This window comes from Falco naumanni, chromosome 2 (assembly GCF_017639655.2).
Source record: "Falco naumanni isolate bFalNau1 chromosome 2, bFalNau1.pat, whole genome shotgun sequence".
NCBI lineage: Eukaryota > Metazoa > Chordata > Aves > Falconiformes > Falconidae > Falco > Falco naumanni.
In genome coordinates this window covers 47,786,853-47,814,709 of record NC_054055.1, presented here as the reverse complement: position 1 = coordinate 47,814,709, position 27,857 = coordinate 47,786,853, and the positions used below count along the sequence as shown (strand labels likewise).

Below are 27,857 nucleotides of genomic sequence, written 5' to 3'. Positions count from 1 at the left end.
GCGGGCCTGCCGTGGGGCCGCCGTTACCGCCCGCCCGCGGGACTTCCGTGCTGGCGGAGCCGGGCCGGGCCGCCGCGATGGCGCAGCACGGGCCGAGCGTCACGCTGTCCCTCACGTTGCCCATCACCTGCCACATCTGCCTGGGGAAGGTAACGGCGCCGCCGCTGCCCTTCCCGCTCAGCCCCCGCCTGGGGGTGGCCCGGCGGTGGGTACGGGGAGGCCCGGCTCGGCCCGGTGCGCTTCGGCCGGCGGCTGCTCGGGGGTCTCCGCCGTGGCCCGCAGCCCAGACCCCGCCGCGTTTGTCTCTTTTAAGGGGCTGCGGCTCCGCGCTGGGGAGAAAGTTGGGGCGTGGGGCCCTTTCTCTGAGGGGTGGGGGGGGGGGGGGGGGGGGGGGTGTGTCTCCTCTCCGAGGGGTGTGAGGGGTCCCGCCCCGGGCAGGAGGTGGGCTCCGTGCCCCGGGGGGCCGTTCCCCGGGGCGGGCGAGGTTTGTTGCCGCCGTTGGGGTGGTAGGAACCGTGCTCCCCCTCGGCGGCGGCGGCCGGGGGCTGGGGCCCCGTCCCCGAGCCCGCCCCCGCGCCGAAGCGTGGGTGTGTGGCTCCCAGGGCCAAGGCGGTGGGGGCCGGGGGTTCCTTCGGCTACCGGTAGGATAATCTGTTGTAAAATATTGGGTGAGTTTGTGTTGGAGCGTGGTGCTGTGTCGCGGAGGAGCAGTGGAACAAAAGAGGGGGTGTGTGACCGAGTGGATTTAAAAAGTGTCGAGCAAAACTGCAGCGGTCCGGAGAAAAAGTTTCCATTTCCTCTTTCTGACCCTTTCCCAGTCTCTTCCTCTTCTCCCGCGGGAAGTGGGGGGTTCGTTCTAGCCTGTGCTTCTCTAAAAGCCCCAGAGCTAATTTCATAGCTGTCACTAATTGCTTCTCAAATTCTTTGCGCATTCCCCATCACTCTTAACCACCCCCACCCCCCTTGTTCCCTTGCTCTCCAAAACAAATCAAACATCTTAAAGCCCAACAGTAATTACAAGGGAAGAAATAGCCTTTTATATTTTTACTCTGGCATTTACTGTCCGATTTCTTTCTACCTCACGTGGCCTTTACTCCAAGACCTTTTCTGTGCTGGAGTGGTAACAAAAGAACAGGCACGTTTGATGTATAAAAGTTGGTGTAGTGCTGGTAGCGAAAGTAGTCTGACATCTCCCTTTTGTCGGCTCTCTTAATTCTTGCAATGATGCATTTAGCAACCATGTTTACTCATTTCTTGGCTTTTCTGTGGAAGTTGAGCGAGACTTCCCAGCTGTGGTTCTGTTACCTCTCCTTTGACATTTATCTGTTTAATGAAAATAGAGGAAAACACAGATTTACTGTGTCTGTAATGCAGGGTGGCTACTCTTGGAAAAAGAGGGCAAAATCAAACCAACAATGTATTTTCTATTTGAATCTGAGCCTAGTGACTTTCTAACCTAAACACTTGATAGATTCATTAGGTATTCACTCATATTTTGCTATAAAGCCACTGGGTTATTTCAGGCCACTGTTTCATACTTCTGCTTGTTACCTCGAGTTGATCAGGAATTGATGTTCCCGAGTTTGTACTGGAAGAGATTTCCACACTCTTCTTGCTTTGTGTTTTGCGCTGAGGTAATATATGAGCAACAGATAAGTGAATCTGGTGATATCTGTAATAAAGGTATTTGAATGGCTTTCTTTGTAGATGCATGAAGCTGTTTAAATTTTGCCAAAGTTGATGGCTCTGGCTGTCTTTTTTTTTTTTTTAAATACATAGATTTGTCTCTAGCTTGGAACTTCACTGAAAAACTTAATCAGAAAAAGCTTTTTGCAAGAGTAAGGTTAGAGGAAGAAACTGTTATTTAGCTTAAATTAAAGGAAAAATCTTGCTGGTTTTGCCCTGTCTTGTAGGGAGGACCAGAAAGTGTCCTGGAGGGCCGACATACTGTAATACTTCTGTGGTTTGTAGCGTGGGCTTCAAATTGACTAGAAGGCCCAACCTACAATCAGAGTTTCCCTCTTGCTGTCTCTGCAAAATTTGCAAGGGACTGACTGCAAAATAGAAACTGTTCACTGTGCATAATGTTAAGGGGATAAAAAAAGATATCAAAGAGAAACTCATTCAATAATGTCAAACACTCATTGTTTTTAATGATACAGAAATCTTGGTGTGGGGGAAACATGACACAGTGCATGATGTTAGCCTGTTTTGTGCCTTTGAACAGTGGTGTAAAGTATATTGGCAAGATGTGCAAATAACCATTTATAATAACAGATAATTGTTTGGATAAATTTCCATGTTTGTTCCCTGAATGTTCTTTTAACACAGCTGGGGTTACCGTCTAACATATCTGTATTCATAATTAGTGAGCAGATCAGAAGTCATCTGCATTGGGCTGTTAGGTTTACTCATCCTAGAATGACTGAAGGTCTTTCCTGTTAGTTCTGGGTTTGACAGTTTGCTTGGGCTCAGGCACACAATTCAGTATGTGTTGAAAGACATACAACGTCTGGGGATTTGTTCACTGGTATCAGTGTGCCTCGTCCTCTATTAATGCTGCTTGAAGATCTCAAAGTGCCTTCAAAGTGACATAGATGTGTATAGGATTTGATTTTGATCTGCATAGGGATTGCGTTATATGTGTGGGAAAAATTAGGAAATTGTTCAGAATCACCTAGCTCATCAAGCATTCTCAAATAAGCTGTAGTCTTTCTGGACATTATGGTCTAGTTAGGAACTGAAACTGTGCTGTAATTCAAGTGAAATGCTTTTTTAGTAACGAGTGTGTTTTGATCCCCCACCCCCCCGGGCTTCTCACAGTCAGTGGCTCAGTGACTGGGTGAAGGGCAGCGGCACCCCCAGCCATTGTGTGACATTTCAATAGCAGCTTCTGCTGTTGTCGCATGGGTTGCTTTGTGTGGATCCTGAGCCAACAAAAGTATAAACCTCAGCGCTGAAATGAAACTTGTAAAGGTGTGTAAATCAGAAGCACTGTACCCTGGAGAGTAATAAATGTGACTTACTATTTTGCTAGAGATATAGAGTAATCATTCACTTGCAAGAAGTATGCTTCCCTGTCAGGTTTGGGGTAACTGAGGGTCTTTTGCTCCCCAGGGGGGAGACCTGCACTCCTGAAATGTCTCTTCCTGTTTGGATTATTTTATGTTATTCTGCTCTGTATCCTATCATCGCCATCCATATAATTATTCTCAAGCTGCTTCTGAGTAAGAAAGAAGTACAGCTAGAGAAAAAAAATGTTTGGGTTTTTTCTTCTAGCTGTAGATGGGAAAGCTGGAGAAAGCTTTTTTTTTTGGTAAAGAAAAGCCCTAAATAACAAGGTGGTTTATATAGAGATATATATAATTGAAATTGTAAGATTTAAGTGCTTCCAGAGCATTGGTGTGCTAAAGCTTGCACTAATAGTAAGAAAGCCTCTTTAATCAGAAGTGAAAGTATGCAGACACTTAGAGAAACAGCTTCATCTCTTTCTATTCACACCTTCAATAACTTGAGTTTTGGTTTGTGTATAGATAGATCCTTTGGCACCCCGGACTGTCATATTGGAGGTTTTAAAAATATTGTGAATCCTGTAATGTGACAGAGGCATAAATAGTAAATTGGAGAAGAAGCTGGCAGATCTGGGCCTTAATTCAGATCCATATGTATTTCAGTGGTAAAACGCTTGGGTTTTAGCTTGTCCAGCACCGATTGTATGGGTATGATTACTGCAGGACACATCTAATCTGTTTTCCCGAGTGATTATTGGCTGTCCTTCCCGGTTGCTTGCTTCTCCCTGCCACATTTCATTTTTCCTTTCTAGTTTGACTGCTTCACTAATAGAATGAAAGAGAAAGATCTTGGGGATGATGAGAACTTCTTTTAAAGTTGAAAGGATTCTCTTAAACTTGGGGTTTAAGTGCAACACAGTAGAATATAAAGTAATAGATACTGATACTTCTGTGTCTCAAAGCACGTTTCTTGGGCAGAGATAGGGGAGGAGGAAAAACAAATAATTATTTTTAAGACCCCTAACGCAGTCTTAAGAGATCTGAGAGTGTATGTTACAGTAAGCTGTAACAGAAACTGCAATAAGGCATAGATATAGAAGAAAGTATTTTTCTTCCATATCGTATTCGGTCCCTCTATGCACACTCACTTTCAAATGGGGTTTGTATTTAAATGACAAGAGAGAATAATGCATTGTCATTAATATTTTCTAGAAGTTTGTTTACCTTGCTGTTTTGGAAGGGGAGGAAAAGCTTCTTGAAAGGATCTGTGTCTGATTGGAATATTTAATCCTTCAGTTAGCTGCCCCATTCTTGGGTAATTACTTATTTAGTAGCAATGCATATCTAGCAGGAGGCTTGAATTAGTGATTGCTGGTTCGTGTTTCTTCTCTGTGGTTTTGGCCTTTACCCTTTTTAAAGCTCATTTTCATGAAGCTGATTATGCATAGGCTAGAGGTAATCTGTAACACTACCTGTTTCAGTGACACCTCTTCCAAGGCAAAGTGTTGGTTGTTGCCGGGAGCAGTCCCTCATTCCCTCGCTTTTGGAAATCAGTTGATGTGTGTCTTTTGATCTCCTTCTACCTGGGAAGGCAAGTGCATTTCGTTGGAGTGGTTGGCTGCAGTTCTTGGAGGTTGTGAGGTGAAGGAAGGGTGCCTGCCATACTGTGTATTAATGAGTTCCTGGAATCAAGGACCTTAGTCTTGCAAAAATGGTTATAGCTTTGGTGCCTTCAGTAATAGAGGAGTTTGGTATCATGAGTCAGGAGGTCACTTCTAGATGGCTCTGTGAAACAACAGTGTCTCTTTCCTGCAAGACCAGACTTGTGCTGAGAGATGGAGTAGTGTATTCTCCTGTTCTGTTACCTCAAAGAGTTTCAAAGCATTCATAGTGTCTTTCTGTTTGTCTTTCCCTTTTTTCTTTTTTTTTTTTTTCTCTTGAATACTCAAAGGTCCGTCACCCAGTCATCTGTGTCAACAACCATGTCTTCTGTTCCATTTGTATTGAAGTGTGGCTGAAGAACAATAATCAGTGCCCAGCTTGCAGGATTCCCATCACACCTGAAAATCCTTGCAAGGAAATTATAGGTAAGGACAACTCTAGTCTTTGAAATATCTTTCTGGTATTTACTGCTGGAGGAGATTCTTTTGAGTCCAAAGATGTCTAGATTTTTTTCCTCTGTGTGTTTTTTACCAGCATCTAAGGAAAATCTGACTTTAAATCTTTCCAGAAACATACATGATAGCTACAGGGTAAACATGCCAAAGATGATGTGTGTATTAATGGCTAGATTATTCAAAGGCAGCAAGTACCCCATAGCTCTAATGATTGTTTCTTAAATCTTGGTTGGATGGTGCCTTTACCGGAAAAACATGCATCTCACTTGAAGTATTCTACCTATGCCTTGCAACCTGTTGACCTAAGAGAACAGCATTTAGCAGAGAAATAGAGTACTTAAATCCAGCATCTTTAATGTGTATGAGGTCTTTTTTTTTTTGTTTGTTCACAGTTTCCTCTCTTTTGCTTTATTTTTAAGAAAATGTTTCTTAGCGCAGAAATAAGACAAAGCTACACCCAAATAAGGCTCTGAACTTCCCCAGAGCTAGGAAGTACTGTGATCTTTATTTAATATAAAATGTCAACTCTGCTGTTTGGTTCTGAGAGAAAAATATGTCTGAACAATTTCCCTTTAGAAACTTACACTATCTTATACTACTTAAACATATGCTAGATTCCCTGCCTGCCCCCCCATCCCCCTCTTAGCTGTGTTTTAATAATATGGCCTTAAATAATACAGGATTTGTCAAGGAAAATACAAAGTTGAAAAATTCAGAAGTTGTCTTCCTGCTGTGAGGCAGCATTTTGACTTCTAAACATCACTAATAGATACTCTGAAAATGAAAGGACTTTAAATCTGTCGTAGATTGCTCCAATATTAGCTGTATTTGTGGTTGATACTTGAAAAGAGCTATAAGGTGGATTACTAGTATTGAGTTCACTGAAGAAGAAACAATATTAGTGGTTTTTTTATCCTATGCTGCTTTAGGAGGAACGAGTGAAAGTGATCCGATATTTAGTCCAACAGTCAGAAAACACCTGCGTAAAACAAGGCTTGAATTGCTCCACAGAGAATATGAGGTAAGGACATGGGGAGTGTTGTGACTTTCCAGGTGAACTGCAACTCTTAAATTACCGCATACAACTGGTCCTTTTGCTTTGAGTCCTGTTGTTTTTAATTTGAGTGAAGGTTTATACTGCATCTTCGTGAAACTCGGCTGCGTTGAAATCCTACCTTCTGGCTAAGGTTACAAGAAAGCATTTGCTGGTGGTTGAAGTGCTCCTACTGAAGTCATGGTGATATTCTTTCTATGCTACAGGTAGCCAAGTACAGCCAGTTCTATAATTTTGTGGGAATTCCCTCCTCAGGTGGTATGGGAGGTTTTCTTTATGCATATTGGATATTGGGAGCTTTTTGGGTTTTCTTTGATACAAATGCAAGCATTTTCTGAAGTAATTCCCTGTTACTCAGGGAGACTAAATGCCTCTTTAAAGAATATTGCCAACTGTAACCTTCTGGCATAGGTTAATTTTTATCATTGTTGTATTCTTTTCTGAAAGTGAGTGAATGTTTGGAAGTTTGTCTCCACCCTCCTGCTGGAAAAATACTCTCTTAGGAACAAGGTGAAAAGGTGTTAATAAGGAATATGCTTAGTATGTTTTCTCAGCTGTTGTTTCCTTAGTAGCAGTTTGAAGACTGCATATTTTGCAAGGAAACCTGTCTCAGAGAGGAGAATGGGAGAAAGGAAATGGGCACTGTATATATCCTTAATACTGGGGAAGTAAGGGCTGTTTCTTATGACAAGCTTGCCTATAGCTCAGCTTCTTTCATCTTCTATGAAAGGAGGAGTCAGGAAAAGGAGGTTTCCCGCCTTTCTATTGAATCAACTCCAAAATCACACAGGTAGGCATAGGATAACATAAATCTCTTCAAAAACCTAAATTTAAAATTGTTGTTCTGATGCTGGGAGGAGGGAAAAAATGCTTGATTATTCATGCAACTATGCCTTGGGTTTATGTAAATGCCATAGATGGCCTCCTTTAGTAACCTGACCTTGAGCAACTCAAGTATTTAAGTTGGTGAACAGTGTAGACAACATGTTTTCAGGATAAATTACTTTTATGCCTACAACAACAGGCTTTTGAAGGTTTTTGCTTCTCTGTGGCTTCAAACCAATACAGCTAAGAGCTTTGTTCTTTGCGTTTTGAGAGTCCTTCCTAAGATGTTGCTACTTTCATGTAGCTGGGGCAGCCTCTTCCAGGCAGTGTTCTGTCCATTGTGAATCTTGAGACCTTCAGCATCCAAATATGTGATGTTTCAGAATGTTTCATGAGATCATTTCCAAATAACAGCAAATGAGTCAGCAGAGGACGACCTTAAGAACACTTGATACAGGAAATCCTCCTACAGAGTTCCCTAATAATAGATTCATGTTGCTGAATGCTTTGAAGCTTTTGGTCTGCCCGACAGTTTGTTCAGGGTCCTTTATGTAGTCAAGGGATTCCCTTCACTAAAACGTTCACTATGCTTGAGTGTGCAGGTTGATTAAAATCCTGCCTAGAGCACAATACATAAGCATACTTAGATATATGTGTAAGTGAAGGCATGCGTCTGGGCTTGCCAGAACCCATGTTTCTAAAGTGCTGTGGGAACTTGCCAGTATTATTTAATTAATCTCATGCATTATTTTAATTCCTGTGAATTTCTGACACCTTTAGGATGAAATAGAATCCCTGCAAAAAGAAGTGGAAGATCTGAGAGGTAAAAATCTCAGTTTACAGACACAGCTGAAATCTCTTCTGGATCCTACAGCATCAGCTTTGTCTTGCCAAAACAAGGAAACTAGCCAGTCAGCAAATGAAGCAAGTACCAGTGGCCCAGAAACCCCAGAGGAATGGAGCAAAAAGCTGAAAGCTGCCAATGATATATATGAAAAAGTGGTGGATAATGTGGAAAAGCTGAAGGAGGTAATAAATACATTTCTTTAGCTATCTTATACTGTAACTGTTTCATGTTAGTTAAGTGGGAGCGAGAGCTAGCATGACCTCTGGGTACTTCATAGATCCAGAAGAAAGAAAAAAAAAAATTGAATTCCAGTGGCTGTTGGTGTATCATAGTATTTCCATATAGCCTCTGCAAGTGTCAGATGTTATTGCTTGTTCTAGTGAGTCTTGTATGTGACTCTTCTTCAACTCCTCTGTCACTCCATGACTGGGTAATTGGATTATAGTAGCACTTGTCACCAGTATTGATGACCAGATTTTTCAGGCTTGCAATAATCTATATAATATATCTATTTAACAACATTCAGTGGCCAAACACAGTACAGTTGGCTGAGGCAGATTTTGCACTATTGCCCTCCCTGATAGCCGATATTTTTGGTGCAATTTGCTGAGACAGGGTAACTTGACCCTTTGACCGAAAATAGACAAGCTTCAGCATTTTATGACCAGAAGATCCTTTACTGGAAACCTGCAGCTTTTTTATACATCTTGAATGCAGTATAAAAGAAAACCTGATACTGCAGAAGGAGGGATGCAGAAGACAGGCATATGACAGTACATCTAAGTAAAAATACATTGCAAAATCTACGTGTAGGCACAAGAAGGATCACCTCAAACACAGAAGAGCAAAATTTCAAGATTCATTTGAAAGGCAAGGTGGAAAGAACTGGACTTGCATTTATTCAAAATGCTGTCTTTATTTCTTCTATTAACAATCCTGGGTTGCCTCCTGCAAAACTGAAGCATTTTGTTTAGTACGGGTTTCTTCCTTTGTAAGTATTAATGGTGATTACGCTTTTCCTGTGCTACAGACTGAGGCCCACATTATACTGTTCTGCTATGTTGTTGTCATTACTGGGACACTTCTAGATTTGCCTCTGTGTAGTCTAAAGCAGATTCTGTCCCAGATTGGACTGTGATAAACACTAAAAGGAACAAACTGAGTTTCCAAAATTGGCTTGTTCGATAGCTTAGCTAGACTCAGACTTCAACTTCACAGGTTGGGACACAGCATCTGCCCTCCTAAGAGGATCCCAGGAGCTTCAGAGTCACTTGTAGTTGGTAAAAGGGGACTTGCAGCAAAGAGTTCTTGTCTGCCTAATTTGGGGAGGTATGTGTGTGTCATAAAATTAAACTGTACTGACTTTTTTTTATAGCAGGGACTGAGGGAGGGGTGTGTTGAGAGGGGGTTCAGTATAATATCAGCTTTAGCAAGAAAAATGTTTTAAGTTTATGGAGTCTCTGAATTTGCTTAAGGGTTAGATACAAATAGAGATTTAAATGGGTTTTAGGATTAGGTCATAGAACCATTTAGATTGGAAAAGACCTTTCAGATCATGGAGTCCAACACTCTCTTCCCATCTGTTCCCTCTTCAACAGCTTCTCAGTTCTGTTGGCTCTTCTTTTAAACCTTGTTTCCCTTCAGAGCATGCACTGACCAATCCCAATCTGAACAGCAAGACCCCTTCCCATATACACTCAGTCTGGAACCAGAAACCTTCTTACTCCTAAAGTACCTGACCCAGGAGCTTCAACCACCTACTGCTTCCTAGTGAGACAGGGTCCCTCATTAGATGTGGTTGCCATCACTTTCTTTTTAAAACCAGACTGAGTCAGGAAATAGCAGCAACCTTTATCATATAATGTCATGGAGCAGAGATTCCCAAAGTAGGTGTTACTACTTTAAGTGAAGTCATAACAAGTGTGGAAGTGGTGATATAAACCCAGTAGCAGAAATACTAGACAAAGTAAACTCATTAATAATGTGGTTACATGAACTTCCTAACCTAGACATTGTGCTGCAAGTGGGAATCCCTTGCAGATTACTGGCTTAGAGGGTAGAGCACTCTCTGGAAGGACACCAAAGAGATTCGGTCTTGTCTTACCATGTGCCAGGTGGATGCTCTATCTACAAACTCTACACAAGTAACATAATTTCCTATTTGGTTGTGTGACTGGGAAGAGAGAAAGGTCTTGGCCATGTTGTGAAATGGTTTGATGCTCCTTTGGAACGGAGGTGTCCTAGATTCTTACTCATTGCTTTCAAGATTTTGTGCTTTTATTTGTTAAACACCAAATAGTTGGCATTCAGGCACCCAAGCCCTGGGCTCACCATTCCCATTCCTCCTTTACCAGAAGTAAATCTTTCTGCCTCTAGGAATATTGTGGTGTTGGGGTGGGGGGAGTGTGTGTGTTTATTTCTTCCTGCTCCGTTCCCCCTACCTCCCATTGTCTTAGCCTCGCAGGGAAAGGTTGCTGGGGATATTTGTATAAGCGTTTAGAGTTTTTCTGCCTCTTTTCATGCACTGTTGGATGCTTCTGAAAAAGTACATTTCACTACTGAGCCCAGTTGCATAGCTTCTCCCTCAGATCTAACTCTACATCAGACTTCTATTATGCAGTGGAAGTGTCATCTAATTGAGGCTATGAATTGAAAGTCCTGGACTGGGGATGCTGTTTTCAGGATAGGGAGATTGAGCTGCCTGTGAAGTGCAAAGACTGTTTTCTACTGTTAGGATAGAGGCATTCATTGTTCTGAAACAAGGTGCAGGAAGACTTCTCTTTGTATGAAGTATCTTGTTAACAAGGGTGTCTGCTGATCTGAGAAGAAGGAATTGACCTCAATTCAAGAAGTAAGGATTGTGGATCAGAAGTCTTAATCACAGCGTCCTGGAAGAAAGTGAAGAAAGACTGCAAATAGCTTGTCGTAATGGATTTACATCCACAGGATAACTATGCTTTAAAAACAAACCAAAAAAACCCAAAGTAATCTTACTCTAATCTGGAATGGAGGAAGCTGTTCAACATTAGTTTTGCTGATACCTGCATATTGTAATGCTAATGTACTTAACGTATTTAGTCATGTGGAAAAAAAAAAACATGAAATTGCCATTAGTACATCTCCTTAATGACTTTCTGTGCTAACTAACATAGCTGTGTTTATTTCCCAAGATAGGACACTTGCAATGTATTTTGGGAATATAAATAAAAAATGTCTGTTCGCTATTCAGTTTTGCAATCCATTTCCCATGGTGATTTTTAAGTGGTGTCCCTGTCTGAAGGCTGTTTCCTGCCTTCACATTTCTAGTTCTGTCTCTTTAAAAAGGAGTAACAGCTTGTCCTATAAATATTAGAAGTCATTTCTGGTTTACTGTATACTTATTTTTTTCCTTTTCTTTTCCTTAGGCAAATAAGAAACTGAGCATGGAAAACAATAGCCTTTTAAGAGAGAATTTGCGACTAAAAGCTGAAGTTGATAGTAGATCACCCCAAAAGTATGTGAATATTTTAAAAGCTACTGTATTTTATTTATAGACTGTTTAACTGTTGTAGGACTTTAACCTAAAACTGTGGTGGTGTACATGGTGTTGCATATGTGTCTCCAGGTAAATTTGGGAGTTCTTATCCTCACAGACTTGGGTGACAAATGCAACTTACAGAATAGCAACAAATCTACACTGAAGGCATATGATATTCCTAGAAGTGCTATTCCTTCTACTACCTGGCCAGTACTGAAGGGCTGGATTTATTAGTTGAATTCTACAGTTAACTTATTTTTGTTACTGGGAAATTTCTAAAACTGGTATATGGTCGAAGTAGAAGATTTGTTTTTAAGTGCAGATGTTCCAGTTGTTTGTATTTGGTTTTGGTTTGTTCTTCCTTTTGCTGCCTTCAGGGTTTGTTCTGTGGACTTTGGCTCCCTATTCAGGGAAAGTCCCTGATAGCTTTGTGTCTGGGCAAGATATGTGAATCGAGCTTCTGCAGCATGAGAACATCATTCACAGAACTGACACCTGTGTTTAGTACTGTGTCTTAAACAGTTAAAACATCAATGACAATGACCTCAAAAAAGCAGAAACTTTGCCATACTGATTACAGTGGTGTGCTAAGGTACCTCTCCTTGGAAGTACTTCACGAACCACCATGTTCATATTTTTAAAGTTGTGTTCTGTTCTTTCAGTTTTCTACCCTTTTTTTCTCTCTTTGGTTTATAACTTAGAAACCTTAAGAGCAGCATTGATCAAAGGTTTATAAGGTGCTTTTAAGGAAGGGGGTTGGGGGACACCTGTGTAATGTCAGAAGAGAGCTCTCTGGATTTTGTTCTAGTTCACATCTCACTTGCTGGAAAATGAAATGCGTCCTTAATAGAGAGCTTGCTTGCCAGACTGCTTGTCATTCAAGACCCCAGGAAAGAGGATGCATGATCCTTGTGCTATGCTGTTAAATGCATAAAAGTACGTTCTGTCCTGAAGTCCCCTAATAAGGGAGATAGAGCCCTGTTTAAGGTCTTGGCAATGGATAGGGCTTTAATGCTATGGAATATCTCTTCCCATAGGATTCAAGAGTGAATTGACAAGAATGGCAAACTTGTAAAGTAAATAGATGTAACTAAATAAATCCTAGAAAAGAAGAGCTAGAAGAGACCAGGTCATCTAACTTGATTTTTACTTTACTGATGTCAGGTAAACTCCTCAGTGGAAGGAATTTCTGTTTCTTCTAGCTTGTGCATGCTTTACCATCTTGTTCATCAGAAAAATTAGGTATTGGAGGGACAGGGGTGTGAAGAAGTAGCCTTTGTTGCCAGCTGATCACTTTCCCATCTTTTGCCAGCGTGGCCTAAAACACCAGCCAGTCACTTTCTCCTTTAGAAGCACAATTGTTATTAGCCACATGTTATTAGAAATTGGACAGTTTCAAAGTCTGTTTTGCAACGCAGATGCCAGCTAGATCAGCCTGTCTATGTCTCTACTATTAAACTTTGCGGTTTTTTAGTCTCCAGAACAGATAGTCACATCCTGCCTGCCTGCTGGGAATTATCTTGGGTCCATGCTTACTTTAGAATTGAGCATGGGAATTAAGGACATGAGTTGAATCAGGCTTAAACTGGGCCAGGACCAGTTCAGACACTTCAGGAGTTTGCATGTCTGTACCCTGCTTCTGCTATCTTCAGCTTTGGTTTCAGTTGGAGCTCGGTTGTGTACTACAAGAATTTAAGTATATATAAGGAATTTGTCCTGGAATAAACCCTTTAGCACATTAAATGTAGCAATTCTGATTCACCCTACCTATATCCATTCAGTCCTAATCGTGTCTTCTAGACTGGATTTGTCCAGTTCTTTTAGGTAGGTGTGACTTAACAGAAAAAGTAAACTTCTGATTTATTTGGTTTTGCCGTACTCTCAGGGGTCTCCAGTGTCTATGGGGTTCTGAAGCAGTAACGCTTAGAACTGAGTACTAGCTTCCAAAAGAAGCCTCAGTAGTGCTAACTAGAGCAGAAAAACTGTCTTGTGTCTTGCTACAACATCTTATATTGATATCTTGCAATACTCTTTTTGTTGCTTCCTTTTGCCTGGCACTTCTAGCACGACTAGCCCAGCACTACCTCTGCTAAATAGCTACTTAGAAAGTTACCTTTCTGCCTCATTTTGCATTTGTAATGCTAATGTCCCCTTCCAAAGCATGGGATTTTACCAATTTGTTGGCTTTCTTCAGGTTGATGTTTTGATGCACATATCAAAGTTAAAACAATTCTTTTGAATTCTGGTCATGTCCTTCAGGTGGTAAGAAGTCTCTCCCATCTTAGTGTGGTTAGCAAATTAACTTTCACCCTTGTAGTCATTAGTCACCTAACATCAAGATATTTTTTTAAATGTTCTTCCAGTTCTGGTGGCAAACTTCGGTAATATCTAAAAGGTCTTTCAGCTAGGCTTCATACACTGAACAGGGGCTGCAATAAATGTTTTCTTACCTGCTTATCAAATTATAATTGAAGGCATAACATCAGAGCCCAGCAACGTCACCATAATTAAACCTTTCTCTGCAGGTGGATTTGCTAGTACAGTTGTTTCTGCGTATTTTGTTCAGAAGGTAATTTTTGGAAAGTTTCTGAATGGCTCTCTCTAGTGCAATTTAAAAATAGCTGCTGAATTGAATCTTTGTAATTTAGTGTCACCAACATTGTTTCATTTTGTCTTCTATTTCTTAGCTTCAGATTACGATCATGGGGTATGGATTCATACCCCGCTTAAACAACTGGCTCGGTAACTAACTAAAACTTGTATCAAATAATTTTTGAAAGGCTTTCCCAGTATTCAGTCTTTTTATCCCAAATGTAGTTCACTTTGTTCATAATGGCACTGGAGCTAAATATCACAACCTAAGTTACTTTAGTAAGCTTTGCTCCACACCAAAGGGAAAACTTATGCCAGGTGAATGATCCCTTTGTAACACAGACTCTGCCTCTGACATCACTGAAAAAAATGTAATTGACCTTCAGTGGTAAATAAAAAAACCTTTCCTTTTATCATAGTCTTGAGTTGTTCTTTTCTTTGTTAGTATCCATTAAAACCTGTTGGAAAATGTCATGTCCATAAAATTGATATTACTGCCATGTCAGGCATTTTGTACACATTTTTTTAGATTTAATTATTTTTTTCACCTTAAACATTTTTGAGAATAGACCTTCACCAAAATACCATACCATCATATAGCTGGGGCATAGGTCTGAAAATCAAATAGAGGGAATTTTCTTGCTCTGACTTTTACCAAAGACCTGCACTAGTCTCCCATTTCTAAGGCAAATAACACTATTTGGTGGTCGTTGCTTGCTCTTTGTTTGCCCTTTTTGCTGAGAAATTTTCAGTGACTTCTGTTTTCCTGATACAGAACAGGAAAACTTTTAAAACTTAAGTTTTGCAGGATGACAAAGGCCTATTACTTCCAGCTCTACTTAAAATTACAAAAACGTTAGGTCTATTGGCAAGGCACAATGAATCTAAAAGCATTTTTGGCAAAGAGATGTTTGCTTTTTACCTGAAGGAAAATAACTAGCAAGTCCATCTACTCCAGGGTATAGTGCATTTTATGAATGGTTAGATTCAAATTAGCTTGAACCAGACTTCTAGGCTTCCTAGGAGTCTTTTCGCTAAATTTTTAATTTCTTCTGCTAGTTAAAATCCCAGTCTGAAAAAGTATCTACAACATGCGGAAAATTAATGCATTGTCCCTTTTCTCTGGTTTTGTGAGTTGTATTGTTGTGTTTTGAGGTTTTTTTCCCTTTTTCCAGTTTTACTGTTATTTGTGACTTCAGGTACCTGCACACTGAAATTTAAGGTTGTCTTTTTAGGTCATTCCGTACAACATTCTGGTTTTATCTAACTCAAATATTTCCGCTCATGCCAGACAATTTAATTCAGTCTGCATTTCATTCAGCCTACAAATAGGCTTCTAGTAACCTGTGTCGAGGGTGCAGAGGGTAAGACCGCTGCTATCTTCCTTGATAGAAAACAGCTACTTTCTCACCTCCCTGCAAGCTCACTGTCCCAGAGGAGTGGCCATTTTCAAAACCAGCTGCAGTGTGGCCTTAAAAGTATATAAGAGAAAAAGCAATATAGTAGCAGAAGAAATTCAAAACAACTTTGAGTTCTTGAGTCATAGCGTTAAATCCTGAGGGAGCACCTACTCCAGGTGCAAAGATTTAAACCTTAAGCAGATGAGTAAGGACATTTAGATCACACTCACTGGTTTTGTGGGCTTTCCGGTGGGTTTCTTTGTAGTAATTCTGAAGTAATCCTTTCTGGTTTATGCTGTTCACCGATCTTGGGTATAATCTGGCTTTCTTACATGAAAGACTAGTGCTGCTTCTCTGAAAGATGTTAAAATGCTTGGAAAGGCTTTGCACATTTATCTGATTCATCCAATTCCCTAGGCAGAAGGAGAAGCTTGTTTCAAAGAATGTACTTGACTTGGCTATTCTGTTCAAATCCTGCTGCTCTACAGTCATCCAACAAAGAGTAAACCTTAGCCTTATTCGCATGATGTGAAGAAAGTGGATTTCCCTGATGCTCACAAGAGATTTCATGAGGACGGGCATCTTTAGATTGGTTTGTACTCTGTGAACTGTGTGATGAAGGGGATTTACTCCCCAGTATTTGCTTTAAATATTAAAATAACTTGTTCTCTTACAAGCTTAGAAAATTAGCTATAGCAAACGTTTCTACTACTTCCTTCAAGAAAGAGCCATTGTACACTTTCTTCTATCGGCCCGTCTGGTCTGCAGCATGGAAAGCAGTAATAGGCTATACCCAGGATTTCTTCTTCAGTGCAACCAAATCCCATTAGTGATTTATTTTTTTCTGGCATCAGGTCTTAAATAGAGCAAGCCGTGTGAGGTGTCTCTCTTGACTTTTTTTTTTTTGCTTGCTAGGAAAAGTGTCCCATTAACTGTTTTTTCTTCTTAAACATGCCTATGCAAATATGACGCGCTCTTAAGGCAATTGTATATAACCTGGGATATTGTCAAGTTGTTGCTGCAGATCACTTTCATAGTTGATGTAGAGAATGATTGCAGAACTTGTTCTCATCCAGCTGCATCTGGTACATGATTTCACAGAAGGGCTGTAAAACTGGTAGGGCTTTCAGCTGGTTTGTTCTTGGATTTCCTACGTTTTTCTTCCCATCTAACTGCAGAACTCCAGTGAAAATATATCTAAATGGTGGGACTGGGTTTGGTTGTGTACTCTGGCGTTGCCCTGATCTTGAACTGTGACAACTTCTGACTGTACATTGTCATTGTCCACTTCTCACCCTTTGTTCCCTTTGGAGGACAGATCATGCTCATGTATCTAGCCTGCAGGGAGGTCCCCAGTCTGGGCCATCAGGTGATTAGAACTGGAGAGTCATTTTCTATAGCAGCCTTGCAGCCCCAGTCTTCTGTAAATGGTTATACAGGAAAACTATTTGCTCCAGCCTGCTTACTACCCAAAAGACAAATGTTTTTGTATGAGTTTGTGTGGTTTTAAAGTGAGTTGATATGACTTAAGGGCTCAACTAGACAGACATGCTGAAGTCAGTGGTCACTGATATGTGAAAATAAAACACTGAAGCTGAATTTGCAGAACTGATAGATAAGAAGAAACAACTGAAGGCATTTGTTCTCTTGTAGGTGAAAGACTATTAGATTTCCTAAACAGTTTCTAAATGGACATCTTTAGGACTTGTGGTTTAATCCCAGCCAGCAACTACACACAGCACAGCCACTCGCTCACTCCCCTCTTGGTGGTGTGGGGGAGAGAATCGGAAGAGTAAAAAAGAAAAAAGTTGTGGGTTGAGATAAAGACAGTTTAATAGGTAAAGCAAAAGCCGCCCACGCAAGCAAAGCAAAACAAGGAATTCATTCAATCACTTCCCATTGGCAGGCAGATATTCAACCATCCCCAGGAAAGCAGGGCTTTATCAAGCATAATGGTGACTTGGAAAGACAAATGCCATCAGTCCGAACATCCCCACTTCCTTGTTCTTCCCCAGCTTTATATGCTGAGCACAACGTCATATGATATGGAATATCCCTTTGGTCATTTGGGGTCAACTGTCCCTGTTGTATCCCCTCCCAGCTTCTTAGGTACCGCCAGCCTGCTCACTGGTGGGTTGGGGTGAGGAGCAGAAAAGGCCTTGATGCTGTGTAAGCGCTGCTCAGCAATAACAAAAAGATCCCTGTATTATCAACACTGCTTTCAGCACAAATACAAAACACAGCCCTAATATTAGCTACTGTGAAGAAAAATAACCAGGACAGGGACACTCAAACATAACTGAGGGAGTAGTTGGGGAATAATGTAAAAAAAGGGTTACTCAAACATTGTAGCTATAACGTTAGTTCTTCTTGCTCATTGTAGGTGAGAGCTGACTGCAACTTTCTGATTGGTGTCAAGTTAGAGTCATGCTGGGACAAGAAGAAGGACTCTGAGGAAAGATCCTGAGATATGGGGTTCAGGTGCTCATCTAGACATGCAGTGTCACCTGAGACACTGTAACATATCTAGTATACCAGCCTAGGGCTGGCAGCTGTGATACAGGACCTGTAAGACACCTGTATCCTTCTGGAATGATAGCTGGAGGCCAACAGTCATGTAAAAGACCTTAGGCCATCTGAAATGTCACTAGGTGTTGAAAGATCCATATCCCACCTGAAATGTCTTTCTGTTTACTTTATGAGTGACCACTAGTTTCTCTGAGCTTTCAGTTTTCTATAGAAAGGATATACTTGAAACAAATACAGTAAGATACAAACTCATTAAGTGATAAAACTAAAGAAAAGACCCTAACATTCCAAAGATTTTGTCCTTGCATGAGAATATGAAAAAAGCGCTTCACTACTTGTATACCGAATATCTTAACTTTTACTGAAGAATGTATCAACTTGTTACCAAATGTGAAATGGTTCAAATACTTCAGCAAAATTATTTATCTAGAGTGTGAGGTTATTTTCATGTGACTGTACTGCATTCTATTCTTATTATCATCAGACCGTAAATTTTTGGCTACAGCACAGCTCACTGTACATCTGAAGGGAAAAGAAGAGGAAATCTTTTAGGAGGGTGGTTTGATTTGGAGAGGGTTCTGGCTTCTTTAACCAAATATGCGTGTCTTTTAAACTCTCTGCTGACCTGCCAGGTCATGCTCTGGTCTGGTGTAGTTGGTTTAAATATGTGCATTTTAATATGGCTGTCTTGAAAATTTAGGAAATAAATGCATGCAAGTCTCAAAGCAGGAACAGAAAGCAACTACTGTTCTGGTGCTTAACTGCAGAGGTAACTGTTTGTAGGCAGCATGTCATATGCTCCATTTCTGAAAAGTGAAATTCCCAAGCACATACCTCTGCAACAGTTAACATATTAGTGATGCTATTTGGCTTTGAACAACGTACTGTATTTTTTTAACCTGAGGACACTTGTTATAAAAGTTGCACTTGAGAATACAGTGCTTTTTCCTCATAAGCAAATCTCGGGCTGTCACTAATGCTATCTGCATTAAATAAACATATTACACCATTCTTCCATTAAAAAGAAATTGCCAGGTATGCATATAAATGTAAACATGTTTAATTTTTATCTCAAAGTGTCTGTAACAGCAGATTCTAGAAAATCTTGCTTATTTTACATAAGCATTTTTCCCCGTCTCTCATGTGGCTATTAAGCTAAATTGGTTTTTTGCATCATCTTTATATACTTTATTAAGCAGTGTAGGGTTTGCTCCTGTAAGGCTGTGTGAACAGGTCTGTTAGAAAAAGGCAAAATAAATACTTCTGGATCACCCTAGGAGGTGGGGAAGGTCTTGCTTGGGCCCTGATGTGCTACAGTGGCTCCTTCAATGTCTTAAACCAAAATCTCAGTTCCTTTTACTGAAGGAGGGATGAAGCCAAAATGTGTTGGATATGAGGATGCTTACTTCATTGTAACACTCTTCACCTGAAAATATAATTGGAACATTCCTGAGCTGTCTGCTTTCATCTAGTTTCACTAGGGAGAGTGAAGAAGTCTTGTGCATCTTTTCTCCCATTTCCTCTTGCATGTGACCAGAAACGGAGAAGCTGCTATAATCAGTTGAGAAAACTGCTTACCTACAGAGTAAGCAATGAAAAATGGTTCGTCTTCTTTTTTGTGAAGACAAAGGTAATTGGGTAGAGGTAATGTAGAGGTGGAGGGATTCTTGCCTCAATAAGAGTTCCAATCCAGCCAACTTCTTTTAGGGGAAAAAAAAAACCTAAGTGAACACTCCTGTTATAAATATAAAATCTATTACCCTGCCATTTCATGTCTACAAAGTGGTAAGTGTCGCATACCAGAGCTATGAAGATTAGGCTGATATGATTTTAAAAGTGGGAACTATCTACATCAAAATCTTCAGAGTCCATTAAGTATGCAGAAGCAGTTGAATGGTGAAATACATCGGTAGATCTGGTCGCTCGTACACAGTTTGTTTGGGGCTTGTGATACCCCCTATTCCTTTCCCCAAGTGCCCACTTAACTGTATTGCAGTTGTCAGCACAGAGTAGTTTCCTACTGCTTTGGGCTCAGGAGCTGAAGAAACAAAATACAGTTTAATTCTTTGCTGGAAATGCATGCACAGATTCATGGATGTTTTGCCAGCATAGTTACTGGCTCCAGATATACCATCTTCAGACCTCACTGGTCTAGGGTTCGCAGTGGGAGCCTTTTGTGAAGAGGTAAGGGGGTGAAATGGGGAAAATGGAATTTCCTGTGACACTGAAGGAGGGCCAGGCAGACAAAGAAACAGAGTAGAAAGACTAGGTAGTGTTTGCACTGGAAGAGTAAACTTGTGCTGTAACATGGAGCTGGAAGGTGGAAAGTGGAGGCTAGTGTAAGCCCACATAGAGAATTGTCATTTCTTTGTGATATAAAACCTCAAGTGTCAGAGTTGTAGGGTGGCTGCAGGTCCTTCCCTCCTTCCTAATAATACCAGAACTTTAATTGTTTTTTCTTTCTGTAAATTGAAAGCCATGGATGGAGCAGGGAATTCCCTGGTGCCCACCTGTCAGTGACAGGTTAGAATTAGTCACAGCATATAGCTGAAACCTTCACCTGCCCTCTGGGGAAGGTCAATCTTTAAAGCTGGTGGAGGATGGGGGGAAGGCAAGTCCGTATCTTGGCAGTTGAAAATGTGCTCAAGCGGAAAGCCCCATGAGCACACAACTTTCACAAACCACAAGTGGTAGGCTTTTTATATTGCAGCCAAGGAAGAAATCAGATTGTTCTGGTTGTGAAACTCAAAAAAACAAGTAGCTCTGAAGTCAGTGGAAGTACTGTCCACATGATGGCTGAGGAAAAGCTGTATATCTAATGGGAACGTAACTGAAATGGTCTATATAAGCATTTAAACCACCTCAAAGGACTATTGCAATTTCTGAATTTCACATTGACATTTTATGTTTGACAAGGTGACATTGTGTAAGAAATGTATTGTAAAGCACTGCTGTACTGTAAGAAAATGATTGAATGTAAATATTTCAAGATGTGGACCACTGTTCAAATGTTATCATAAATCTTTGCCATTCTTTTAGGGGATAATTCTTCATGCATATTTGAGTTGAATTGATAGAACCAGACCCTGGAAGGGTAATCTGCTTGTTACTGCCTTACTACTGCTAATAGTTTAATTTTGGCTTTTCAGTATTCACCTCCACTTGTACGTTATATATAATGTTTTGAGGTTTTTTTAGAACTAGCAGAGAAAAGTTCTGACTTTTGTTTTCAAATTAACATAGTGTTTTAATAGCTTTGTTCTTTTCTGAAGTTAGATCACAAAGCACCATGAGAATGTCTTTTTCCAGCTTAATATTTTCTTTTTTTTTTACTTCTTGCAGGTTTGGTAGGTTTACAGTAGCTGCACTTCAGTCGAAGGTAGAGCAAAGTGAACGTGAAATTAACCGTCTTAAAAAGGCACTGGAAAGAAGTGATAAATACATAGAAGAAATGGAATGTCAGCTTTTACAGCTGAAAAATGCAGGCGAAGGAGCCCAGACAGTGAGTGCTGTTAGTGAGAGAGCGCTTTCCACAGATGCTAAAGGGGCTGAGAGCAGTGAAGATACAACATGTTTGAAAACCCACATTGAGGACAAAAAAGCTTTGACTATCAGTCAAAGTCCTGACAGTCTCGAACAGCTGACAAGTGGTGGAACTTGTTTAAGCTCTTCTAGTCAAGATGGTTCAAATGGCTCAAACATCCAGGGCGCCCCAAAGAAAGAACTATTTCCAGGATGTCGTGGGGTTCTTCTAGATGAAAATACCACAAATATGGATGCCTGCTTAGAAGAGCAGTGGAATAAAATTGAGGAATGCACGCCATATAAGGATGAAGAACTTTATGATCTTCCGCCACCATGCACTCCTTTTCTTTCTCTCAGTCGCCTTCAGTTGAACACTCCTGATGGAAAAGAAAATGCAAGGAAACAATCAACATTCCTGAGAAAACTGAAATTTGAAGAGTTTTCTGACACTTCAGATGATTGCAGCAAAGATTCTCCTGAACACAGCAGAAGCAGCTGTAATAGCGAAAAGAAGCTAAATTGTTTTACTACAGGAAAATCAGGGTTTTGGGGGACCTGCCCAACAAATTTTGCTGAGAACTTAGATTTTGATGAATCAGCGCAAAATTCAGTAGCTGGTCGGTCAGATGAGACATCAGCAAAGTCCAGTGATAAAACAAATTCTTGCTTACCTAAAAGGTTACATACTCTTTGCTCTTCTGAAATGAATCGCACAAGAACCTCCAGTGAGGCATCTATGGATGCAGCCTACCTTGATAAAATTTCCGAGTTGGACTCAATGATGTCTGAATCAGACAACAGCAAGAGTCCATGCTATAATTTCAAGTCCTCAGATCTTGATAGTTCTTCAAAGTCAACAGAGTGCTCTAAGCTTCTGAATGGAACTGAGAAGAAACTGGAAGAGATGAATGAGGAACAGAGTATGAAGTGTCCAGAGACAACTGATCAAGCAGTTGACAGAACTGGCTGGAAACCTGCTATGTTTTCCATCCTTTCCCCATCTGAGCTAGATATGAATGACCACTTTCCGCTGTTTACAGGCCAAAATGTAGTGGCTAGTGATATCAAACCTCCAAACTGTTTATTTCAAAGAGACTTTTCCCAGAGTTTACTGTTCAGTAACTCACAACAGTTGTTTGAGGAGCAAAAGTTCAGCTCCTGCTTTTTAAAGATGTCGTCTGACCTGCACAATCAGCTTAATCCTCCTTGGGTGTCTTCCTTTATAGCTGAAAAGAAAAATAAGAATGTCAGTCAGTCAACCAAGAGGAAAATTCAAAGCAGCCTTTCCAGTGCTAGTCCGTCGAAAACCACCAAAAACTGACTCTGCTTGGAAATCAAATGTGACTCAAAATTCATCAACCTGCCAATGTTTAATATTTACAGGTGAACTTAATTTTTAATGACCTCCATGCAATCTGATCCTGTCTTTTTTGACTATGTGAAAACTGAACATTCCCCTGCCCATTACAAGCTCTTTCCTAGGGAAGAACCATTCCATACTCTTTTCTTTGGCTGGGTGTTCTCTTTTACTTAGGGGGGTTGGGGTTTTGGATGATCTTTTAAGTTTTCAGGTTACATGATCTTCCCATTGTGAACACAGCTAATGGCTCCCTTGAACAGGACAGTTTTAAGTGGTCTTGTCAAATCAGTCATTTATGAAGAAATTTGGTTTAAAGGTTACGTTTCCCATTCCTAAAGATTACATTTTGTGTGTGTAAGGCAGCTACTGGCTATATATCATATGGATTCATGAAATTGCTATAAAACAATGTCAGTTTTGCCATAAAACTTGCCTCCCAGAGGAAATGTTGCTGCTTGGGCTGTTGCATAGCACTGTACTGTACTGAAAGTCTTGTTTTAAGTGGGTGTAAAGTAGCAGCCTCTTTTCAGGGTTACAGCACTTCAGTTAGAAAACATCTCTTCTTTAACACTGCAAACGTGGCTTGTATTTTTTGAAGTTAAGCACAATTTTTAATTTAGTTCCCCAAAAGCATTGTTATTCTAAATGTGTTCAGTATGCCTGTATAGACCATAAAAATGGGTTTGTATGCTAATGACTTGTTTACCTAATGTGCACTGAACATTTTACATTAATACTGTACCATTTTACATTAATACTGCATGCTTTTCTATGTGAATTGAATAAAATATAAGCAGTGTAATCCTTGATGTTGCCTCACATACTGAATGAGCAAAAAAAAGAATGGGGAAATGTTGTCTGTGTCCATACATCACCGCCCCCCCCCCCCCCCCCCCCAATTTGGAAAATACGTATCTGTATCTAGTTTCGTAAAACATGAATGTGAGCTTTTCCACAAAAAAAAAATCAAATCTTCCTTCCTCCTCCTTGTTAGACATATTACCGTTCTAGTGTCAGCATCGATACAGTTGATGGAAATGGCTTTCGGCCTCTCTGGAGGTGACTCTTCCATAAAGTATTGCATAGGTCAACATAATGTGATGGCCTACTAGAGGCAGGAGACCTAATTAAGCAGCAGAACAAAATTGGTTTCTTTGCATTATTGTGTTTAAGTTTGGGGTTTTTTTTAAGGGCATATTTAATTGCAAGATGCAGGTTTTTCTTTCTATATAGGCCTCTGATGGCATTTCTTACAAACAGTTGTCCTGGCTTCATCAATACCTGTGGTATGAAAAATCCATATGCTGCCTTTTGTCCCTTTGAAAGGAGTGACTGCCGCTTGGAAGATTTCAATAGACTGGCTTTTGTAAAGTCCTGGAAGGGGTTTGAACAAGAGCTATGTCTCACGTTGTAATGTGTGCATACATTTGTGTAATGGGTGTGTTCACTCTAAACTGGGACTATTTTGAGAAACTGCTTTTACCAAAAAATCATTGTTCAAGCCATACAGACAAGGACATTTTCCTGGTGACAGGCAAGATGGCATTGTGCTTTCATATACCACTTTCAGTATACCACCTGAGTTTTAATCGTCACAAAAAAATATAGTTGTTCAATTTTAACATATTTTTCAAAAATTAGGGAGCTGGCAAAGCCATCTAGAAGTGAGCTGCTACTTGATTTGACTAGTTTTACTACTAGTCAAAAAGTGCTGCCTTGATTTAACTCTCGGGAGAAGAGGCAAGGGCTTCTCAAAACATGTCTCATACTTTCTTAAAACATCCTTGTATTGCAAAGCAATCACAAATATGCAGTAAACAAATCTTATGGTCAATGTTTTGTTTCATTGTGGGGTTGGGGGTGTATTTATGGGCTTTGTTTTATACTCTAGTACACTTCTGACGCACAATGATTTTCACTGATGGAAACATGAATACAACTGGTATTGTACCTGAAATCAAACTAGAATAAAGGAAAACATTGGAAAATTTTCATGCTACTTTCCAGTCCTTTGGACAGGAAAACTGCTTTTGAGCTTGTCCTTCAATATGGATATTTTGACTTTACATGTCATGCAACTTGAATGGATAGAAGGGCTGAGCCTAAGTTTAAAAAAAACGCTGAAGACCAAAGTCATAAACTTGCTATCTTATTCTCAAGTGGGGACAGAGAGTGAGACATTGCAGGCCAGGTACTAGCTTTTCACTTGGAACGGTTGTGGGAGCACATACATTGTCACCTACAGCCTCCCATCTCCAGGCTGGTGGTTTCCTATGTTGTGACAAGAAGGGTTGTCATAGCTATCCATAATTACTTGATTTCCAAGCTCTCCCGTACTCTCAGATGTCTGCTGCAGATGCAGTGAGCAGACGGTGATTGCACCCACTGCTATAGGCAGGAGCATTTTACATTTCACAAGTTCTGAATTCTTGTATCTTAGTCTTGTTTTGTTTGGCTGGGGAGTGTTTTGGTTGGGGTTGTTGTTTGGGGGGGTTGGGTTTGGTTTGTTTTTTTTTAATTTAGTGCCTTTAAAACAACTACCACACTCTGAATTCTGCATCTTACTTGGTTACTGTAGATTGTATTCCTTTTGGCTTAAAGTTGGACAGAGTGATTGGTGCACTATCAAATCAAAAATTTAAGTTATATGTAATGACTAGAGTTTTTTTCTGTTATAAATTTTTTGGCCATACATGGGGTTTCAGTTCTCCAGGCTGCATTCTGTCAATGCTGTGCGTGCTTAATCTCTTGCTGCACTTAACTATGCTCTCTGAATAAAAGGGCCTAAACAAGAGTTCATTGCTGTCAATTTTTTATGATAGCTACCTAGTTACGTAGTAATGTAGAACCGGAATACAGAAGATTTAAAATCTAGCTATTACAATTTTGATTAAGACAGTAGATGTTTCGAAGTGATGTACAGATGAGATCTATAACATCTAATGATATTTAGTAGCTCATAAAATTTTTACTTCATCTAATAATACTTACTCTACTAAATATGAAGCAACTTGCAGGTTTTAGCAGAAGAGAACGCTCTCCAGCAGTATTGGTAACGCAAGAGAGTGAGATTACTACCGGCTTCAGTTCGTTGCCAGTGAAATCTGTTAGGTTATACCTAGGAGCAAGAACACCAAGGTCAGGGTTTCACTTTGTTATCGGCAGTTTTACCTACAGGCAGCCTGGCAAGTGACCTGCTTCTCTGCAATTCCCTCAAGGCCCTGTGAGAACCCAGTTCTGCTTGCTGTTGCTTCCTCATATGAAAGGCTGCTGGAATAGTTCTGCCCATCAGCACCAGAGCCTGGCTTGGGCTGTGTTTGGTTTTGAATGTGCTTTATTGTCTGTTCTTAAAATATCTTACAAAAGGGAGCAAGGACAATGCATAGCTTATATATGCAACACAAGGTGTGCTAACTTGCGTCTTCCCCCTTCATCTCACAACTGTTTCCCTCCCCCATAATGCCATTTAAAAGTAGTTTAAACCAGCTAGATCTGATCCTAATTCTTCCACAGCATCAAAGTCCTGCCTCTGACTCGCAGCAGCCGTAGGCTTTAAAAACGGTGTCGTAGAATCATTTAGATTGGAAAGGATCCTTAAGGTCATCAGGTCCAACCTTTAACCCAGGACTGCCAAGTGCACCACTAAACCATGTCCCTAAGCACCGCCTCTATGTGGGTTTTAAGCACTTCCAGGGATGGTGGATTCCACCACCTCCCTGGCCAGCCTGTTCTTTGCAGGCTCTGTGAGTCTTTACACACACCTTCTGTACTGTGGTTACGGTAAGTGTTTCACAACCTGTGAAGCTGACACTCCTTCCTTGCTGCTTTTGGCATAGGACCATCCCACATAAATAGACTAAGGCTTTTCCCCTCCCAGGTGCAGATCAGAGGAAAAGCAGCTCCGAGGTAACTTAATGTGGGGGTTCACGGTTATTCCAAGGATTGCCCACAGTCAGAGGGGATAAGCAAGCGCCTCTGGCTACTAATTCAGGTCTGGCCCTTCCTGCATCTTGGCCTGTTGCAGCAGTCCTGTACTGCTGTGACAAGCCACCGGTTTGTCAGGCCTGGCCTGAAGAGGTGGCTTGTCTGTACTGCCTTGGTGGACTGCATCGAGCTGTTGCCTCAGTGTCCCTTAGCTCTAACTGGAAAAGCCGCCTTCACTAGCTGCAGGATGGAAGGGAAAAGCACAGCTGGCGCAGGGGAAAGCTTGCATGCACTTTGACAGTTCTGGATGTAGCAGGAGATAGCAGGGGAGGATGAAAGTGGGCTGGAAAATAAATGAAGTTTAGTATTCCTGATTTTTTCAGCTTTTCTCAGTGGAAAGTTCTCTCTAATGCTCTTGCAGGCTGTGTGGGTGCTATCTACTGTTTCTCAGGGAAGCCAGGTGGACCATCTCGAAATCCATCGGGCAGCTACCACTTGTACCTGATGCTCATCATGTCGTCGGGGGCTGGTTTCAAGCCGGTGAAATGTGCCGGGGAAGCCCGGGGACCGGGCAGGGGTGAGAGAGGTCCCCGTTCCATCCCGGGTCGCTGCCCTCACAGCATGCCCGAGGGCCGGGACCAGCGGCTGCACGGCCGTACGGACCTCGCTAAAAATGATGTCAGGGATTTAGGATTTTTTCCCCCCGCCGCCTTAACAGCTCTCCCCAAATTTTGGGGAACGAAGTGCTGGCGCCGGCTGCCAGCCGCTGGCAGGACGGCGGCGCAGAGCCTTCTTTTCTTTGCCCGGAGGGTGGCAACGGGGGGGACGCGCCTGCCACCACCACTCCCCGCCCGGGGCTCGCCGGTGCCCGCCTCCCCCGCCCGGCTCGGATGAAGTTAACGAACCGGCCCTGGCGCCAGGGCCCGCCCCAGCCGGGAGGAGGCGGCCGGGGGAGTCCGGTGCTCCCCTCCCGGGCCGGCCGCCGCCCCGGCCCCCGCCCCATGTAAACCCTCGTCGCGGGGAGGTTCTCCCCCTTCACCGTTAACAAAACCTGGTGATTAAGACGCGAAACTAACAAAGAGTTTCTCTTCCACCTTAACCTTGCACACAATCCTTTAACAAATTAATTAATCCTAATGAATTAACACTTCATTTA

At 41.3% G+C, this 27,857-nt stretch overlaps 1 protein-coding gene across 1 annotated transcript; it reads left to right on the top strand.

Moving 5' to 3' along the window:
- Nucleotides 1-23,584, top strand: OBI1 (ORC ubiquitin ligase 1). The gene is made up of 6 exons (XM_040584274.1): nucleotides 1-149; nucleotides 4,963-5,098; nucleotides 6,058-6,149; nucleotides 7,788-8,036; nucleotides 11,259-11,347; nucleotides 21,235-23,584. Exons 1-6 carry the CDS (start codon nucleotides 78-80, stop codon nucleotides 22,736-22,738), a joined length of 2,142 nt encoding a protein of 713 aa, XP_040440208.1. The 5' UTR covers nucleotides 1-77; the 3' UTR covers nucleotides 22,739-23,584.
- Nucleotides 23,585-27,857: the final 4,273 nt, after the last annotated feature.

What these genes read in the sequence shown, in the direction of transcription:
- OBI1 (XM_040584274.1), top strand. Translation starts at nt 78, where the DNA reads ATGGCGCAGCACGGGCCGAGCGTCACGCTGTCCCTCACGTTGCCCATC. An exon ending in GCCACATCTGCCTGGGGAAG is followed by an intron (nt 150 to 4,962) that starts GTAACGGCGCCG and finishes GAATACTCAAAG; the next exon opens with GTCCGTCACCCAGTCATCTG. An exon ending in ATGTGGAAAAGCTGAAGGAG is followed by an intron (nt 8,037 to 11,258) that starts GTAATAAATACA and finishes TCTTTTCCTTAG; the next exon opens with GCAAATAAGAAACTGAGCAT.